The sequence below is a fragment of the Staurois parvus genome, unplaced genomic scaffold, assembly GCF_062004578.1.
Source record: "Staurois parvus isolate SC_StPar_1 unplaced genomic scaffold, SC_StPar_1.0 ptg000014l, whole genome shotgun sequence".
Lineage (NCBI taxonomy): Eukaryota > Metazoa > Chordata > Amphibia > Anura > Ranidae > Staurois > Staurois parvus.
In genome coordinates, this window is record NW_028317810.1 from 12,890,336 (window position 1) to 12,912,146 (window position 21,811).

General features: G+C 41.0%; 1 protein-coding gene across 1 annotated transcript in view; it reads left to right on the top strand.

Moving 5' to 3' along the window:
* Positions 1-21,811, top strand: part of KREMEN1 (kringle containing transmembrane protein 1) — a 218,879-nt gene that overhangs the window by 147,702 nt on the left and 49,366 nt on the right. The window contains exon 4 of the mRNA XM_089677376.1: positions 7,403-7,527. Within this exon, the coding sequence (XP_089533502.1) occupies positions 7,403-7,527 (125 nt within the window). The remainder of the gene's footprint in view (positions 1-7,402; positions 7,528-21,811) is intronic.

Below are 21,811 nucleotides of genomic sequence, written 5' to 3' on the forward strand. Positions count from 1 at the left end.
GTAGTATTTAGGGCAAACCTCTACTGCATATACAGTCAGGTCCATAAATATTGGGACACCGACACAATTCTAAAATTTTTGGCTCTATACACCACCACAATGGATTTGACATGAAAAGAACAAGATGTGCTTTAACTGCAGACTGTCAGCTTTAATTTGAGGGTATTTACATCCAAATCAGGTGAACGGTGTAGGAATTACAACAGTTTGCATATGTGCCTCCCACTTGTTAAGGGACCAAAAGTAATGGGACAGAATAATAATCATAAATCAAACTTTCACTTTTTAATACTTGGTTGCAAATCCTTTGCAGTCAATTACAGCCTGAAGTCTGGAACGCATAGACATCACCAGACGCTGGGTTTCATCCCTGGTGATGCTCTGCCAGGCCTCTACTGCAACTGTCTTCAGTTCCTGCTTGTTCTTGGGGCATTTTCCCTTTAGTTTTGTCTTCAGCAAGTGAAATGCATGCTCAATCGGATTCAGGTGATTGACTTGGCCATTGCATAAAATTCCACTTCTTTCTATTAAAAAAACTCTTTGGTTGCTTTTGCAGTATGCTTTGGGTCATTGTCCATCTGCACTGTGAAGCGACGTCCAATGAGTTCTGAAGCATTTGGCTGAATATAAGCAGATAATATTGCCCGAAACACTTCAGAATTCATCCTGCTGCTTTTCTCAGCAGTCACATCATCAATAAATACAAGAGAACCAGTTCCATTGGCAGCCATACATGCCCACGCCATGACACTACCACCACCATGCTTCACTGATGAGGTGGTATGCTTAGGATCATGAGCAGTTCCTTTCCTTCTCCATACTCTTCTCTTCCCATCACTCTGGTACAAGTTGATCTTGGTCTCATCTGTCCATAGGATGTTGTTCCAGAACTGTGAAGGCTTTTTTAGATGTTTCCTTTCATTTCAAATCCATTGTGGTGGTGTATAGAGCCAAAAATGTTAGAATTGTGTCGATGTCCCAATATTTATGGACCTGACTGTATTTAGGGCAAAGAACCAGGCTTGTTGCTCATTTGACAGCTAAGGCCTGCTTGTTAGTCACCAGGCACTAAACTGTTGGGCTATGAAGGGGAAATAGTCAGGTTCTTCCACAAATCTGGAATTATTGGGATATTTTTGAGAACTTCATTGGACAAAGGGAGTGGTAGGGGAGTCAAATCCTAACAGCGCTGATTTCCTGAAACAAAATGATTTGAAGAGTTAGGGTCCTTTCACATGGGCGTTTTATTTGTTAATCAGTTCAGTCACATTTTTCAAAGAAACAATGGATCAGTTTTTCATCAGCTTACGTCCGTTTATACATCAGTGTTTTACATCCACTACCAATGCAAAAATAGAATTTAAAAAATGGACTATTTACCTATTTACATCCGTTTTTTGTCTTTTCCATTTTTTTTACATAACAAAAATAGGGCTTTCTTCCATTTCAAAAAACGGATGTTAATGTAAGCAGATGTAAACAGATGTCAACGGATGATCATCCACTAACATCCCCTTGCCCATAGAGATGCAAGATGTCTGTTTTTTCATCCATCAGCGGATGGATAAAAAAACAGACAAATGGAACGCCCGTGTGAAAGGGGTCTTAGAGAAGCATTTGTGAAAGTATACAACACTGGGTCTCATTGATAAAACCTACATACAGGCAAATGAAAGTATTGTCATACCAACCAATCAGATTCTGGATGTCATTTTTTTCAGTGCAGGATGGCAAATGAAGCATCTTATCTAACAGTACTTTTTTGTTTTTAGTTGTACTAAAGAAGGCGAACTGTTTATTTTTGGCCAACAATTTACAGTATCTATACTATATTGCCAAAAGTATTTGGACACCCCTCCAAATCATTGGATTCAGGTGCCAATCACCTCCATGACCACAGATGTGTAAAATCAAGTACCTAGGCATGCAGGCTGCTTCTACAAACATTTCTGAAAGAATGGGTCGCTCTCAGGAGCTCAGTGAATTCAAGTGTGGTACCATGATAGGTTGCCACCTGTGCAATATGTCCATCCGTGAAGTTTCCTTGCTACTAAATATTCCAACTGCTAGTGGTCTTATAACAAAGTGGAAGCAACTGGGAACAACAGCAACTCAGCCACGAAGTGGTAGACCACGTAAAATGACAGAGCGGGGTCAGCACATGCTGAAGTGCACAGTGCGCAGAAGTCGCCAACTGTCTGCAGAGTCAATAGCTAAAGACCTCCAAACTTCGTGTGGCCTTTAGATTAGCACAACAGTGCATAGAGAGCTTCATGGAGTGGGTCTCTATGGCCGATCAGCTGCATCCAAGCCTTACACCACCAAGTGCAATGCAAAGCGTCAGATGCAGTGGTGTAAAGCACGTCACCACCATGCTCCCAACTTTTTGGGAATGGCCCCTTCCTGTCCCAACATGAATGTACACCAGTGCACAAAGCAAGGTCCATAAAGATGTGGATGAGCGAGTTTGGGGTGGAGGAACATGATTGACCTGCACAGAGTCCTGTGCAGAACCTAATAGAACACCTTTGGGATAAATCAGTGCAGAGACTGTGAGCCAGGCCATCTTGTCTGATGTCAGTGCCTGACTTCACAAATGCACTTCTGGAAGAATGGTCAAACACTCCTTCCCAGAAGAGTTGAAGCTGTTATAGCTGCAAAGGTGGGCCAACTCAATATTGAACCCTACGGATTAAGACTGCAATGTGTGGGAACTAGCATCAAATGGTAGAGCTTTTCCAGCACACAGCCACTCGCTTTCTTTTTTAAAGGCCTTTTAGCCCAATTTTATTAAAAGGAAAGTTCTATAACATATGTTTCCCACACAGGGGTAGCCACCATCAAACAAATGAAACAAAATTCAGCCTCCTGGCTCTCTCAGATATACAGCCCCTTGCTGCTCTGGCTCCCACGTCTCCTAGGTGGAGCCCTTCTGACGCCTGGGCATGGCCTCCTGTCTGCCGGGGTGGAGCCCAGAATCATGATTAGGCCTCTACAAAAAGGCCTGCACACACCTGTGCAATCAGTGTGCTGGGGGTTCTGAAAACACGGACCCAGGATTGGAGATTTCATCCCTCCCAAATCACTTAGAAATCTCCAGGCCACAGGTCCCAAAACGGGCTTTACAAACCAAAGAGGAAACTGATAAACCAGTTTCTTCTGCATTAAGAGAACTGTCTGGAGCCCCTCAACCTGTATAGTTGAGAATCCTGGGTTATCACCGTGGCAGGATACCGCACTGCCACAGATGCCATTAAAGTTCATGTGTGTGTAAAGGCAGGAGTCCCAATACGTTTGGCAATATTGTGTATAATCAAGGCAGCTGTGTCCAAAACAATGCAAAAAAAATTCTTTGATGATACAAATGTTGATCTTTGTATCTTTGATGATCTTTGATGATACAATGACAGTGAAAAGAGAGCAAAGCCTGCATGCAGCCTTTCCTAACTGTGGGATTTTGCTCCTCAATCTAACATCAAAAACTGTTCCATTAGTGTGCCAATGTTTACATCGGAGGATCCAGCCGTGGTGGGTTAAGAAAAGAGTCATGTGGCATCTGTCAAGTAACTTGTGTTACAGAGCATGGAAAGCAACGAGCTTTGATTGGTAGTGCAGCTCAGAGATTCTCCTAGAGTAAAATGTGTTCAGAATACTGCAATGCAGACCATGTACTTTCAATTAGATAGTCATGTCACAGTCACTGACAATTACATTGCCTACCTAAAGTCACAACTCATTTGTTTTTCATATCTGGATGCATCATGATGAAAAGTTAGTGCAATTATATCACTGGAACTTGCTAAACGTCATCAATCTGAAAAAAATCCTAGTTATTAATAATTTAACTGTTCATATTTAGGATTGCCAAATACTGTATTTTGTAGACTGTGAAACCTAATGGGTTTCCCATGTAAATAGACCAGCTGCTGCATTTGTTTTTCAGCTAATATATATGCACCAGAACATATTTATTAGTTATAACATTAGCGAAAAAAAAGCGTATCACAGTTACTTTGCTTTGTCTTATTGCAACTCAAGAGTAGAAATGGAGATTAAGTTATCCTATCAGTTAAGTACAGTATATAACCTTCTCCAGTTGTAAACTTTTGGGGCTATTTATTAATGTTTTTAGTCAAGAGTCATGCAACTTTTACCCAAGATTCACAATTTTTCTTTTTAAACTGTGTTAATATCAGGTGAAAGGCATTGCTCCCAACTGTCTCTCATTTGGATGGACTGTGCCTTTTTGAAGACCAGATACCTCTGTCCCTTGTGCAGCCTTAGTTGTCCCTCTTTTTGGTCTATATTGGTTATTTTACTTTGGGGTCCATGCAACCGGGGTCATGGAAGGAATGCATACTGTGTGCTAAATGGTGTCCCTCTTTATTATCTCAGAGAGTTGGTTGAAAAAATAATTGATAAATAGACCCCATTTACTGCATGAATTTGCACATGCATGTTTTTTCATATTGCAGTTTATGTTCCCTTTCAGAGGTTTCTCCTCACTGTGACAGGACAGGAAATGGTGACATCCTTTAGTGGGGACACAAGCCAAAATGTAAACACCTTTTTTATTTCATAGTTTCATAACTATGCTTTTACAGGGCAGATGCCCTTCTGAAAGCAGCTTAGTTGTTAGAATATGAGGGTGTTCCAGGCTCTCCAGGAACACTGATATGTTCATACTTGTGACCTGATGTTTTTCTGTTCCGCTAGTGTGGAGTGTTACATGATACACAAAGAACCAATGCAGTGTTTTCTAAGCAAATATCATATATACTTGCATGTCTTCAGTAGTTTTACATGTAACATGACCACTGTGTTGACTAAGACTGAAATATCAGCTTCAAAATGAAATGTTACCTATTAATAGATAACCTGCATTCAGTAACAAGACAGTATTGCTTATGGGGTTGTCCATTTACTTAGATATGGCTGGCAAGCATAGCATTCCTCTATGTGCTTACCCTCACAAGTCAAACTGTTACCTGCCTGATCTGTGTTGGCCTACACCTACCACTTAGTAAACCAACAGTTCCTTGGAGCATACAAGAAGTAGTCCTTGGAGCATACAATTCAATTGAAAAGAGAAGTATGGGTTTGAAAAAAAATAAACATCTATACTCACCTAGGTGGACGCAGCATCGGTCCGATGCTGCATCTGTCCCCGCCAACTCTAACAACAAGAACTGAGAGCTCAGTTCTTGGTCTTCAGTGAGCAGAGAGCAGTGACTGTCAATCACTGGCTCTCTGCTCTGCCCCTCCAGCACTCACTGGAGTGCTGGGCTGTGGAGGGGTGGAAGCAGCTTGCTCAGGCTCTAAGCAGCTTGCTGAGGGCTGAGCCATCTGCCAGTTCGGGCATCTAGTTGGATAATGACCATATGATCAGGAAACTTTCAGAGCCTGGACTGGCTTGGAACGGCTTTAGCCTGCTGTCAGCTAAAAAAATGGGTCACAGGAGTTCAGAATGAACTTCACTCATCTGGTCTCCAGGGGAAGAATGGCCAAAATAGCTTTTGAAGTGGCTCTTTTGTGGATGTAAATGCTTACATATACCCAGTGAAGTGACTGGACCCAGGTGATCCACAGAGATTAAACAAATCCTCCTACATGGGTTGTACCTGTCTATCTGCAACCTTCTCTCCTCTACATCCATTCAGAGTGCAGATTTTTAAATCTTGTCTGAGAGGTCAGAAAAAAGGGGGCAGAGAGCTGAAGTTATACTCTTCAGAGCTCAGTGAGGAGAGTTCTGAGAGCTGATTGAAGGGAAGAGACACACCCCCCTTCACAAAATACACAGGAACAGCTGAGACTGTCAATCTGCTGGAGGTCCCTGTCACAATTTTTGTTCGGTGTCAGGAAAACTTGTCAGAAGTGATTCATGCTGATAGCATGGGAATGAAGCAGCAGACAGAAATGACACTTGATGCTCTTAATTAAGACATGTACACATGAGAAGGATATGCTTTGTTCATATTTCTTGTCTGAGGTTTACAACCACTTTAAATGTCCTTAGAGAGAGTTTTTGGAAATCCAGAATATAATGTAACTATCCTCAACAAGCACAAGGTAATGCATGTAACTTCGAAAGCAAAAAAAGGAGAAGGAAGGACATGATCTGGCGCAGTAATAAACTTTATTGCAATAAAAGAAAAAGCAAATTGTATTGTCTGTACAGTACAGGAAGCTCTGAGTGACAGGTGAGTTAGGAAGGAGTAGAGAGGAGACATTGCTGAAACTGATGGCAGAGGAGCTCCAAGTAGGGGATAGAGGGTCAGTGCTCCCTCTCACTTTAATGGCTGTGTATAGAGTGCCTTGTTCCTCAAGGAAAATTTGAGTGCAATATAATTGCTTTTGCTTTTATTGTAATATTTTTTTTTACTGTGCAAGATGTTTGCACTTGATTTTTGTCAACCATATTCAATTGTTCATTCTTCAGCTCTCTTTTTCCTATGCAGGTCTGGTTGATGGCTGTTTGTCAACATACAATGCCTATTCATTGCCTATTCAGTATTCATACCCCTTGACATTTTCCACATTTTTTCATGTTACAACCAAAAACTTAAATATATTTTAATTGGATTTTATGTGATAGACCAACACAAAGTGGCACATAATTGAAAAGTGGAAGGAAAATGATAAATGGTTTTCAAAATTGTTTTACAAAATAAATATCTGAAAAGTGTGGTGTGCATTTGTATTCAGCCCCCCCGAGTCAATACTTTGTAGAACCACCTTTCGGTGCAATTACAGCTGCACGTCTATTTGGGGATGTCTCTACAAGCTTTGCACATCTAGAGAGGGACATTTTTGCCCATTCTTCTTTGCAAAATAGCTCAAGCTCTGTCAGATTGGATGGAGAGCGTCTGTGTATAGAAATTTTCAAGTCTCGCCACAGATTCTCAAATGGATTTAGGTCTGGGCTGTGATTGGGCCATTCTAACACATGAATATACTTTGATCTAAGCCATTCCATTGTAGCTCTGGCTGTATGTTTAGGGTACTTTTTCAAGGTACTGTAGAATGTTCAAATTGTGCTATATGTGTTCTTCACATTTTAGTGGCTGTGACTGAATAATCCATGCAATGCTTTTATCCTTATGGAAGGCACCATACATCCTTTTATAGGCAAATGTTTATTCTATGTGTTCTGTGTCTCTTTCCTGAACAGTTGTGTTGACTCCTAGCATATAATTTAGTTCCTTCAGCTACATTTATTCTAGGTGTAAAGTTATGCAACCACTATGGAATCTGTCTGCTCTGTAGGGTGAGGCTGTGGACTGACTGTGCTATAATTGTCCTGTGTTGATGTGTTCTTCTCTCTGAAAATCCCACAAGGGCTATATATACAATGTTCCAAGTTGTGCTTTGTAAAACCTAAAGCTTTGTAATTATTTTTCAGTGCCTGGTAATCTGGGATGCTTCAAAGACCACGGCAATCCACCTCCTTTGACTGGCATGAGTGAGACATCCAATAAGCAGACAATACAATCTTGTATTACCATGTGTCGGAGACAGAAATACAAGGTACAACTTCCACCCTCATTTGAATTTATTTGCAAAGTTTGCAAGATCTCCTTTCCTGAATATTCTGGTATTTTAACCTTGTGTAACATACAGCTGATGTCAGGTTATGTTAGTATGATCTTGTACAAACAAATTTGCCACGGGTGACTGATAATATAATATTTTAAGGGACCTCACTAAACATATACTTGATGTTTAAAAATATGTATGTGGAAATATATTTTTGAATACTCTTGGAGGTTCACAAATTTAAAGATATGTAAGAAAAGTTTTGATTTGGGGGGGGGGGGGGGGAAATTGGATACTATAGCGTCCTTTAATAACTAGCAGCAGCGGTCGGCTGTGCAGGGTATTTTATTCTGAATCGAAATTTGGACAATGTTTCCATTATTCAGGAGATTCGGATGTATCTAAATTCTGAATTACAATAGTAATGAATATAAACGAATCCGAAATAACAAAATGAAATTCATCTGAAATTCTTAACAATTTGAATTAAAAAACAAGAATAGAATAAAATAGAATAGAAAATAAAGGTATAGAAAAGAGTAGAACAGAAAATAAAAGAATAGAATAGAAACGAATAGAGGAAAAAACAGAATAGAAAATAAAAGAAAAGAACAGAATAGAAAATAAAAAAATAGAATATCATAGAGTAAAACAAAACAAAATATAATAGAAAACAAAGAAATAGAATAGAAATGATTAGAAAAGAATAGAATAGAAAAGAACAGAATAGAAAAGATTAGAATAGAAAATCAAAGAATAGAATAGAAAAGAATAGAATGAAATAGAAAGAATACAACTGTTTTCTGAAATTCAAATTTCAAATAGAATGAATTTGAATAGAATACATTAGAATATAAAATAATAGAATAGAAGAAAAAGGAAAAGAATAGAACAGAATACAGGAGAAAAGAAAGGAGTAAAACGGAACAAAATAGAATAGAAAACAAATTAATAGAATAGAAAAGAAAATAATCAATTAGCATATAATAGAAAAGATTAGAATAGAAAATCAAAGAATAGAATAGAAAAACAATAGAATAGAATGAAATAGAAAGAATATAACTGTCTTTCAAAAATCGAATTTCAAATTGAATGAATTTGAATTTGAATAGAATACATTAGAATAGAATATAAAATAATAGAACAGATTAGAGCCGAAAAAAATAACAGAATAGAACGGAATACAAAAGGAAATAAAAGAATAGAATAAAACAGAAAAAAATAAAGGAATAGAATAGAAAAAAAATAGAATCAATTAGAATAGAATAGAAAAGATTAGAAAAGAATAGAAAAATCAAAGAATAGAATAGAAAAACAATAGAATAGAATAGAAACAATATAACTGTCTTCCAGAATTTGAATTTTCAAATAGAATGAACTCAAATTCAAATAGAGTACATTAGAATATAATATAAAATAATAGAATAGAAAATAAATAGAATAGAAAATAAAAGAATAGGATACTTTACAAAACAATAAAATTGTGAGCTGTGCTGTGGTGACATGTGTAGTGATCAACAAAGGCACTGTGAAAATGTTGCTGAAAAAATAGAAATTTCAAATATGTTCGTACAACTCCTCATATAACCCATATACCATCAAAAACACATGAATTGTGGATTATGGATTGTAATGTTAGATTTATGATCAAATCTGTTCGAAATTTAAAATTCAAATTCAGTCAAATTCGAATTCAAATAAATTAAACAAAACTAATTCTGAAAATGAATTAAACGAATTGAATGAAATGAAATTAGTCAAATAACAAATCAAAACTAAATAAATTTTTTTCATTTTGCACGTCTAGGGTGACATCCAACCATTGATGTGCAGTGGTAATTAGAGAAAACTAGCGTATCTTGTGTCTTTACTACAATCGCAGTATAAAACAACAAAAAAATGTTACAGGTAAAATCTGGAATCACAGATTTAAATCCAGGTAAAACCAGGTAGCAAGGTAGCAACCAGGAAAATCTCCCATGTGAGAATAACAATCAGGAGGATCTCAGTTAAACTACAATGTAGAAATCCTCTCTAACCTTCTCCCATGCACCGTATAGGCAAAAGACGGACGGGCGGGAGTTCTTATATGACACCATATGATGTTCTCCCAATCTAGCAGCGTATGCACGCCCCTGGGGGCGCAGTGATCGCTGGTGAACTGTATCCCTTGGACACAGCCCATCATCGATCTAGGTAAAGAGCCATTGGCCGTGGCTCTTTACCATGTGATTGGCTGTGTCCAATCACAGCCGCTGTTTCCAGCTTCATTTCCTCACATATAGATCTTCTTTGAGGAGAGGAATCTTTTAACAGTGAATTACCATTCTGTACACAGCACAGTGCACAAACACAGATACAGTGCCCCTGTCACAGTGCCTGCCATCAGTGTACCTGTCTCTCATCAGTGTACCTGTCGCCATCAGTGTACCCGTCGCCCATCAGTGCCCATCAGTGCCCATCAGTTTACCTGTTGCCCATCACTGCACCTATCACCCATCAGTGTACCTGTCGCCCATCAGTGTACAGGTCGCACATCAGAACACCTGTTGCCCATCAGTGCACCTGTCGCCCATCAGTGTACCTGTCACCCACCAGTGCTCATCAGTGTACCTGTCGCCCATCAGCAGTGCACCTGTCGCCCATCAATGCCCATCAACTGTGCACCTGTCACCCATCTGGGTATTTGTCACCCATCAGTGCCCATCAGCAGTGCACCTGTCACCCATCAGTGCCTATCAGTGTACCTGTCGCCCATCAGTGTACCTGTCACCTATCAGTGTACCTGTCGCCCATCAGTGCCCATCAGCAGTGCACCTGTCACCCATCAGTGCCTATCAGTGTACCTGTCGCCCATCAGTGCCCATCAGTAGTGCACCTGTCACCCTTCAGTGCCTATCAGTGTACCTGTCGCCCATCAGTGTACCTGTCGCCCATCGGCAGTGCACCTGTCACACATCGGCAGTGCACCTGTCACACATCGTCCATCAGTTCCGCCATCAGCAGAGTAACCATCACGCAGCCACCATCAGCAGAGTACTGTCACACAGCCAACATCACCAGGGTACCCGTCCTGCAGCCAAAATCAGCTGTCTACCTGTCCCAGTGCTACCTGAGTCGTGTAAAAAAAAATGCACACTAATATGACAGATGAGAGTAGCAGGGTTCTCTCACTGTCCAATTCTGATTCAGTTTATGAACCCATCGAAAGTAGTGGATCAGCGACTGAATCAGAGGAGGAAAGGGTTTCTCCTAAAAGGATACGGTGCTCTGAAAACCAACCAGCCACCAGCAGCGCTATACACCTCAATGCTCAATCGTCAATCGCTAATGGTGCTAGATCCATGGATGAAAGGCCCAGTACCAGCGCTGGAATATGTCATCAAACCCCAAGTATTAGGGCCCAAACATACCTCCCAGACGCTCTTGCCAACCCAATATGGCTGCCCTCCAACTCAGGATCAGCAAGCATTCACCTTTTCACCGCACAGCCAGGTGTGCAGGCCAACACGGAAAATTTTTTACAAATTGATTTTTTAAATTTATTTTTGCCTAACAGTGTACTTCATTTTATTGTGGACCAGACAAACCTTTTTGTCCAACAATTCATTTATAACAACCCCAATTCATCCTATGCCCATCCATTTGAATGGAGACATCTTATATTGGAGGAATTTAAGTTATTTTTGGGCCTCACCCTTAACATGGGGCTTACAAAAAAAATGAAGGAATGCTTACTGGTCCACACACCCTCAATTTACCATGTGTGCATTTATTCTGCTGTAATGCCCAGGTCACGTTATGAGATGATCATGCGATTCCTTCATTTCAGTGACAATTCCCTGTGCCCTCCCTGAGATCATCCAAACTATGATAATTATACAAAATTCACCCACTTCTTTTCTCCCAAAGATTTGCTGAACTTTATGTCCCTGAACAAAACGTATGTGTCGATTAATCCCTTGTTCATTTTATTGGCCGGCTGGGAATCAAGCAATATATTCCAAGCAAAAGGGCCAGATATGGAGTAAAGCTCTACAAGCTTTGTGAAAGAGCCACTGGATATTTGTATGTGTTCCGCGTGTACGAAGGCAAAGATTGCCAGCTGCAGCCCCCTGAGTGCCCAACCTACATCGGCACAAGTGGAAAAGTTGTCTGAGACATGGATTTTCCACTTTTCCAAAAAGACTATCACATCTACCTTGACAATTTCTATACCAGTCTGTCCCTTTTCCGACACCTGTACCGTGAGAAAACCTTGGCCTGCGGTACCTCCCGAAAAAACAGGAAGGGCTTCCCACAAGCTCTAGTGAATACCAGGCTATAAAGGGGGGAATCAGCAAGTCTAAGAAACAATAAAGTGCTGGCCCTGAAGTGTAAGGATGAAAGACATCTATATCCTGTCCACCGTCCAGAATGACACCTTGGTGGAAATTACTGGAAGGCACGGTCCCATTCAAAAGCCTGCGTGCATCCAAGATTATAATCTCTACATGGGGGGGATTTCAACGACCAGATGCTACAGCCCTATTTAGCAACAAGAAGATCCCTTCCATTTCTGGTATAAAAAAATTGCAAATTATCTTATACATTTGGCTATTTATAATGCATATGCCACCTACACCAAATGCACAGAAAGACCCGCAGCCATCCTCAGATTTATAGAAGAAATTGTCACGTCCCTTATCTACCAGGAGACTATGTGAGCAAACTTCATGAGCGCCATCTCCTTGAGAGCATTCCACCAACAGAAGCAGGCTGAAGACTCCAAATAAGATGTTGAGTATGCAGCAGAGGGGGAGTTAGAAGAGACACCAGTTTTCATTGTCCCCAGTGTCCCTCCCAACCAGGCCTGTGCATCAGAGATTGCTTCCGACATTTTCACGTCACTAAAATATTATCCCATATTTCTAACAGCCTGCCATTTCCTATTTTCAATAACTGCTGATCATTTGCCTGCTGCCTCAACCAACCATGTCACTGCCTTCTACCTTAGCTGACCATGGCCTGTTTATCGAATATACCTTTGCCTGCCTACTGCATTGGTTTTCCACCATGTTTCTGCCTTCCACCTGCACTGACCCTGGCCTGTTTATCGACTATGCTTCTGCCTACCATCTGGATTATCAACCATGTTTATGCCTTCTTCCTGGACTGACCTTGGCCTGTTAATCGACCATGTTTTTTGCCTGCCGCTTGGAATAATTTTTTGCTCTGCTACTGTAGTAGTGGGATTCAAGATAACACAGGGGTCTCACATATGTGAGGGGCTTCAGAGTAGAGTTCTGAGTAGAGAAAAACAGTTTTTGATTTTGTCCAAGTTTTGTAATTCCCGAAACAGAGTCTGTTTGTCCGGAACGCTTCAAAGAGGTTGGGTGGGACAAAGCCTCTACCCCTGTGCCCGCTCCTACCTGATTAAGGCCCTAAGCCTGATGTTTCTGCCTGCTGCCTGGACCAATACTTTGGCTGTGCTGACCATATCTCTGCCTACTGCCTGTGCTAACCCATGACCTTTTATGGGCCATGTTCCTGCTTGCTGCCTGGACAAATACTTTGGCTGTGCTGATCATATCTCTGCCTGCTGCCTGTAATGACCCAGGACATTTTATGAACCATGTTCCTGCCTGCTGCCTGGACAAATACTTTGGCTGTGCTGACCATATCTGTGCCTGCTGCCTGTAATGACCTAGGACATTTTATGAACCGTGTGCCTGCCTGCTGCCTTAACCAATACTTAGGCTGTGCTGACCATACCTCTGCCTGCTGCCTGTACTGACCCAGGACTTTTTATGGACCTTGTTCCTGCCTGCTGCCTGCATGTCAGCTTGCTGCCTGTGCTGACCTGGACCAATGCTCTCCTCAAACCACAGGTAATCTTTTTTTTAATTGTTTCTTGTACAGTGTTTGTTGATTTTTGTGTTACACTTGTTGCAATGTCGGGCACATAATCTTTTCAGACATTGAAAAGGTCTTACACGTGTGGTATCCCCATAATTAGGAAAAGTAGCAGAATGCATTTTGGGGTGTACTTCTTGGTATGTCCATGGTTTTTGTTAGAAATATCTTATGGATTTACAACTTTGTGTTAAAAAAAATACATTTTAATTTTCATTCCACATTTTATGAAAACTTGTGGAGAAAAATGAAATGTTCAAAAGACTCATTATACCTTTTAGAAAATACATTGTGGTGTTTGCTTTCCAAAATGGGGTCATTTTGTGGGTGTTTCTACTTTCCTGGTGCTCCAGGGCCTTTAAAAACGTGATAGGTCAGGAAATTAAATGTGTTGTTTTTGCCCCTAGAACGCCTAAAGGTGCTACTTAGATGTTAGGCCTCTCTATGTGGCCAGGCTGTGGAAAGGTTTCACACATGTGGTATCGCCATAATCAGGAGAGGTAGCAGATTATATTATGGGGTGTCATTTTTGATATGTACGTGCTATGTGTTGGAAACATCTTATAAATGGACAATTTTGTGTAAAAAAATATACGTTTTCATTTTCTTTTCACATTTTCTTAAAACTTGTGGAAAAAAAGACATGTTCAAAAGACTCATTATGCCTCATAGAATATACGTTGGGGTGTTTGCTTCTCAAAATGGATTCATTTTGTGAGTAATTCCATTGTCCTGGTGCTCCAGGGCCTTCAAAAATGTAATAGGTAGTTAGGAAATTAAATGTGTAATTTATACCTCTAGGACACCTGATAGTGCTCCTTGCAGGTTAGACCTCTCTATGTGGCTAGGCTATGGAAAAGTCTCACACATGTGGTATCCCCATACTCAGGAAGAGTAGCAGAATGTGTTTTTGGGGTGTAATTGCATGTATGCATATGCCGTGTGAGAGAAAAAACCTGTTATTATGACAATTTTGTGAAACAAAAAAAAAATCTTCATTTTCAATAGAATTGTGGAAAAAAATTCAACTTCAAAAACTCACTATGCCTTACTTGGACTGTCTACTTTCCAAAAAGGGGTCATTTGGAGGGTATTTGTACTGTCCTGGCTTGTTAGTGTCTCAAAAAATGACATAGGCCATCAGTGTGATCAATTTTCAATGATTGGTACCATAGCTTGTAGACCCTATAACTTTCACACAGACAAAATAATATAGACAGATATAGGTTATTTTACCAAAGAAATGTAGCAGTATAAATTCTGGACAAAATGTATGAAGAAAAATTACTTATTTGCTAAATATTACAACAAAAACGAAGAAAAAGTAGTTTTTTTTCATCAAATTGTTTGGTCTTTTTTCATTTATAGCGCAACAAATAAAAAAAAAACAGTGCTGATTAAATACCACCAAAAGAAAGCTCTATTTGTGTGGAAAAAAAGGACAAAATTTTCATATGGATACAGTGCTGCATGATTGAGTAATTGTCAGTCATAGTGTGACAGTGCAGAAAGCTGAAAATTGGTCTGGGCAGGAAGGGGGTATAAGTGCCCAGTAGGCAAGTGGTTAAAGTGAACCAGTGCCTTGGTATTGCACACTTAGAGGGTAAATCCACTTTCATAGGAGAAAAATACAGCAAATTAAAAAATAATAATATAGCATATATAATTGCAGCACACGACATATTGTAATTGAATGTTATGAAAAAGGAACAGTCTCAGAAATGTAATTTCCTGCTTGTGAGACTGGCTGACTGATTTTCCCAGAAGTCTGTATTAAGATATAGATAAGACTTTAGACAACCTCTGCAACAAAAAAGCTCATTTTTGGTGAGATGCTCTTAAAGGGTTAATCAATTCTAAAGGGATGCAGACCTCGCAGCTTTCCCCATTAGAGCACTGCAAGTGCATCAGCTGATCAATAATGAAAAAGTCACTCCCATTCAGAATCAGTATTCAAAAGATATAGAAGAACAAACAGCTTTTTCTTCAGAGAAGAAACAGGTAGGAATCACCCACACTGTTTGCTAGAATCCTTGCAACGTACATTGATCACCCAGAGGTGATTGTTTTTTTTCACAACAAAAAGTGGAGTTACTTCATATACAGTTGTCTATGCAAGTCACACCTGAAATCGCAAAACAAATAGTACAGGAACCTATTTTTCAAATCGGTGTGGCACCGCAAAGCCAGATTCCCACCGATTTGAACAGTTCCACTGCCAATAGGGTACGACTGATCATATGATCTGAAACTTCAAATCGCATAACAAGTCACACCGGTGTGAACCTAGGGTTAATGGTGAAGAACCCCTTAAAGAAATGCAGTGTAATACAGACACTGTGATTCTACCTGTAGCTAGTATAGAAGCAAGTGTAAAGATGACTGACAGTGTTTTATTGTATCTGTGTAAATCAGCTCCACAGAGGGAGTGGCCCATTACCATGACATTTCAGTTCACAGTACTCAGACCAGTCATATTTCGTACCCTTGTGCTTCGGTGAATGTTTGAAGTGATTTTTACTAATGGCATAAACAAGCTGTCACAAGAAATGATCGATGATATTCTAATTTCTAAGGTAGTTCTATTTTAGTTAAAGGGGAGGATTGCCATCATATTTAAAGAAATATTTGAAATAAATTGTTTTGATCTTTGAAAAAGCATCTTTAAAACTTGCTATGTATTTATTAAGAACCATTACATTTACTTTCATGTAGAACTAGCATAATGTATGTACCAGAATCTGACTCAATATCAGCCTTCTATAACCCCCTGCAAAGGGAGACAGAGGGAACAGGGATGCCAATCCAAGATGATTTGTATGTGGACATCTGACCAATTATGGACAATCTTTACAAATGCTTTAACGTGAGAATATTACATGTCCCACAATGATCATATTATTATTTTATGCATTTATTTTACTATTTATTTTTAACAACTTTATAATATTAGACCTTACCCTAGGTTCACACCTAAGTGTTTTCTGCAGCGTTTTGCGCTTTGCAGAAACGCAGTACAGTCCATTTAACATAATTTCCTATGGGACATTTTCACATCTGTGCGTTTTCATCCGGTGCGGTTTTTGTAAAGGGTCAGGGACTTTTTTGAAAGCAAAAAGTTGCATTTTTGGTTCTATAGACTTCAATAAAAATGCTGCAGAAAAGCATGTATTGCGTTTTTGCTGCATTTTGTATGTGCTTTGCGTTTTGCTTTTTAAATCTGCCTAGCAACAAGAAATATTTTAAAAAACCCACAAAACGCATCAAAAATGCAACGCAATGCAGAAACAACTCAAACGCAACCTGCATAGATGTGAACGTAGGGTTTGTTAATGTAATACTTATGTACCTCGGCAGCAAGTCTTAGTTAGTTCCCTTTACATTGAGGATTGATGCAAACAGAGATGAAGGAGACAACCACCATATTAAGTTAAAAATTTCTTACAGTTGCCCATAGATGACAGTCTCACAATCCAATCATTTTTGTCCAGATCTAGCAAGCTTCCAAAGTCTGTGGAGCTACGGTATGTGTGACAGTTCCAAATGCATGTTCTTAGAAAAACAAAATGATTGAAGAGGCAAGCAAACCTTGTCTAATCACTAATGTTTTCTACCCTTCTCTATTCCTATTCCATTTTTGCTCCTGAATTTGGGACAAACTGGCCCAAAAGTCATCATGAGATGGTTGGATTGTGCAAGGATGTCCTAATGGTCTCTAATATCTAGCCAGGTTAACCACTTGCCTACCAGGCACCTTATTTACCAGGCCAATTTTCAGCTTTCAGCGCTGCCGCACTTTGATTGACAATTGCGTGGTCATGCAACATTGTACCCATATGAAATTTTGATCATTTTTTTCTCACAAATAGAGCTTTCTTTTGGTGGTATTTAATCGCCACTGGGCGCTTTACTTTTTGCGCTATAAATAAAAAAAGTGCACAAAATTTGAAAAAAAAAAAAGTTTCTTTGTTTCTATTATAAAATTTTTCAAACAGGTAATTTTTCTCCTTCACTGATGTGCGTTGATGAGGCAGCACTGATGGGCACTGATAGGCGGCACTGATGGGCACTGATAGGCAGCACTAAAGGGCACTGATAGGCAGTACTAATGAGGTGGCACGGATAGGCGGCACTGATAGGCAGCACTAATGAGGTGTCACGGATAGGCGGCACTAATATGCAGCACCGATAGGCGGCACTGATAGGTGACACTGATGATGGGTACTGATAGACGGCACTGACTGGCATCACTGCTGGGCACTGACTGGTGGCACTAACTGGCACAACCGCTGGACACTGACTGGTGGCACTGACTGGCAGCACTGCTGGGCTGCACTGGTGGGTGGCACTGGTGGGCAGCACTGGTGGGTGGGCACAGGTGGGTGGCACTGGTGGGCGGCACTGGTGGGCACAGGTGGGTGGCACTGCTGGGCACACGTAGGTGGCACTTCTGGGCACAGGTGTGTGACACTGCAGAGTGGCACAGGTGGGTGCACTGCTGGGCACAGGTGGGTGCACTGCTGGGCACAGGTGGGCGGAGCTAGTGGGCGCACTGCTGGGCACAGGTGGGCGGAACTTGCGGGTGCCACTGCTGGGCACCGATCATCAGGGCACTGATCATCAGTGCCCTGATGATCGGTGCCGATCCTCGCTCTGACAACTGCCGGTTCTCGGCAGTACTTTCCTCACGATCTGACAGCGTGAGGAAAGTGCAGCCGAGAACCGGCACTTGCATTTCCCTCTGATCAGCGTGTCATTGGACACCGCTGATCACATGGTAAAAGGCCGCTGTGATTGGCCTTTTACCACATCACGTGATCAGCTGTGTCCGTAGGAGAGCAGGAGAGCGCGTTCTGGGAGGACGTCATATGACGTCCACTCAGAACTGGCCGGCCGCAGTGCAGCCGTCAAGTGTAACTAAAGGCAATAAGATTAGAACACCTGTCAGGTTTTACTGCTGTAATTGCCCCTGTTGAGGGGTTCATCAACTCTGTTTTTCCTGTTTGCCATCAATACCAAAAGTGAAATGAAATTCCAAATTTTGGGTTGTCACCCAAACAGGTGAAGAGGGGACTCTTCCAATGGAGACTAAAGTTCTGGTGACTGTGGTGTAACTAGAGATTCCCCACTTTGGGGGGGGATTTCCTCTCATTTCATGTTTTTGCTTTGGAATAGGAAGGGAAATCTTCCCAATGAGACATAGAAGGCAAGAAATAATGGCAGAGATTATTATAACCCTCCCTTACTCTACCCAAAATTAAAAAAATGCTTTTATTTCCACTTTAGGTGTTTTCATGTATTTTTATGGACTGTGTCCATAAAACATTTTAATAGAAAGGATCAGTTCCAGTATCAGAGAAAGTCCATAAAGTTCCCTTTCCTGGTACTGGGAAGTACTGATTTTTATGTACATGTTGTTATTATGGCTGAAGTTACATTTGTAACTTTCACCATCCATCCTCCTGAAGCAAGACACTGCACTGTGAATGAAGTGATTGATGAGGGCCTGCAGCTCTTTTTTCCTAGCTCTTGTCATCCAGACACAGATGAAGGGACAGAAACAACAAAAATGGATGGGCTACAGTTTCAAAGCAGATTTAGATTTCCCCATTTGACTGAATTCTAGAACAAGTTGGTTTGGAAATCAAGACTGATTCTTATTGGTGTTTGCCTCCAAAATGGGGTCATTTTGTGGGTGTTTCTACTTTCCTGGTGCTCCAGGGCCTTTAAAAACGTGATAGGTTGTCAGACACAGATGAAGGGACAGAAACAACAAAAACAGATGGGCAACAATTTCAAAGCAGATTTTGATTTCCCCATTTGACTGAATTCTAGAACAAGTTGGTTTGGAAATCAAGATTGATTCTTGTTGGAAGAGAAGAGTCCTCCATTTCTAAGAAGCTGCATCTGTACTGCCTGTGTAATATGTAAACGCCTGCTGGGATTGTGCTAAGAAAAGCATATTCCACCCCTTTGCAGGGCTGTGATATCAATAACCTGACTCACCTGCCTATATCCTGCCTCTACATTGGTGAATAGTTAAATCTAGGAGGGGCTGTGCTGTACATGGTAACGTCCATAGTTGTCTCCAAAAGAGGTTTAATTTTTAAAATGTCATGGATATTTTCACCAACATTTCAGACCAAGCACGTAGCCAAAGCCATAGCTGACCATGTGACTGCCATGGGCCCAGACAACTTCATCTGCTTTTCTCCAAAGAGGGACAAAGTCATTTTTGCTTGTGATCCATAACTGGATTGAGATGCTGACTCCTTGTAAATTTTGGTACATAACTTAAAGTGTTACTAAACACACAACAGTAAAATCAGACTGTATATGCAGCAAAGCATGCTTGTTATTACTCAATGTGGACCTTAAAGGGTTAATCCTCTGCATTGTGTAAAAAGGCTGTTTGTTCCTGATTGCTCTGTTTCTCTCCTTGTTTAAGTGACCACCTCTTACGGAAGGCATTTTGCACATGCTCAATTTTGTGTATTGCTAAAGAGCTTTTTCCTTTTCTTGGAAGGGTGCATGTGATCAGCACAGGGCCAATCAGCACTGTTCAGACAGAGGGTCAGGGGTTATGCAATCTCATAGAGCAGTGAGAGGAGAATGAAAAGTAAAATAGTGAATGCCGGGTCCTGGGTTTAGTAACACTTTAATTTTGCAGAGTTATAACAGTCTGAGAATAGAAGACTTGCATCTTTTTGCCAGCAGCAGACTGATGACATAATTGTAGCCCAGGCAGAGTTACATGACCTAAACTCAAAAATAAGCATTTAAAGTGGTTCTAAAGGTAAAAGGTTTTTTGACCTTAATGTCTTAATGTGCAGCTGCCCCTTATCACCCTCGAGCCCCCCTTATACACTGCTCAAAAAAATTAAAGGGACACTTTTTAATCAGAGTAGAGCATCAAGTCAATTAAACTCCTGGGATATTGATCTGGTCAGTTAATCAGTTTCAGCTGCTTTGGTGTTAATGAAATTACCAACAGGTGCACTAGATGGGCAACAATGAGACAACCCACAAAACAGGAATGGTTTTACAGGTGGAGGCCACTGCCATTTTTTTCCGTACTCATCTTTTCTGACTGTTTTTCACTCGTTTTGCATTTGGCTAGGGTCAGTGTCACTACTGGTAGCATGAGGTGATACCTGGACCCTACAGAGGTTGCACAGACAGTCCAACTGCTCCAGGATGGCACATCAATAGGTGTCATTGCCAGAAGGTTTGCTGTGTCTCCCAGCACAGTCTCAAGAACAAGGAGGAGATTCCAGGAGACAGGCAGTTATTCTAGGAAAGCTGGACAGCCGTAGAAAGCCCTTAACCCATCAGCAGGACCGGTATCTGCTCCTTTGTGCAAGAAGAAACAAGATGAGCACTGCCATTGCCCTACAAAATGACCTCCAGCAGGCCACTGGTGTGAATGTCTCTGACCAAATAATCAGAAACAGACTTCATTATGGTGGCTTGATGGCCTGAAGTCCTCTAGTGTGCCCTGTGCTCAATGTTCGGCACCATAGAGCTTGATTGATATTTGCCACTGAACACCAGAATTTGCAGGTCCGCCACTGGCACCCTCTGCTTTTCACAGATGAGAGCAGGTTCATCATGAGCACATGTGACAAACGTAAAAAGGTCTGGAGAAGCCATGGAGAATGTTATGCTGCCTATAACATCATTCAGAATGACCGTTTTGGTGGTGGGTCAGTGATGGTGTGGGGAGGCATATCCATGGAGGGACGCACAGACATGGACGAGCTAGACAATGGCACCCTGACTGCCATTATGTATCTGGATGAAATCCTTGTACTCATTGTCAGACCCTACACTAGTGCAGTGGGTCTTGGGTTCCTCCTGGTGCACGACAATACCTGTTGTGTGGCGTGAGTATGCAGGATGAAGGAATTGATACCATTGAATGGCTCCCACGCTCGGCTGACCTGACTCCAATAGAACACCTCTGGGATATCATGTTTCAGTCCATCCGAAGACACCAGGTTGCACCTCAGACTGTCCAGGAGCTCAGTGATTCCCTGGTCCGGATCTGGGAGGAAATACCCCAGGACACCATACGTTGTCTCATTAGGAGCATACCCCGACATTGTCAGGCATGCATGTAAGCATGTGGGGGCCATACAAACTACCATTTTGAATTGCTGCAATGAAATTCAGCAAAATGGACTAGACTGCTGCATCTTTTTTTTACTTTGATTTTCAGGGGTGTCTTTGAATTCAGTCTTCTGTAGGTTGATAATTTTCATTTCCATCAAATGATGGGGCATCCTTACGTTCCTAACACATTACACAGTCCATATCAATATAGATATCCAGCATGATATTTTTCCCCATTGAGATCTGATGTGAACTGATTCCTTCA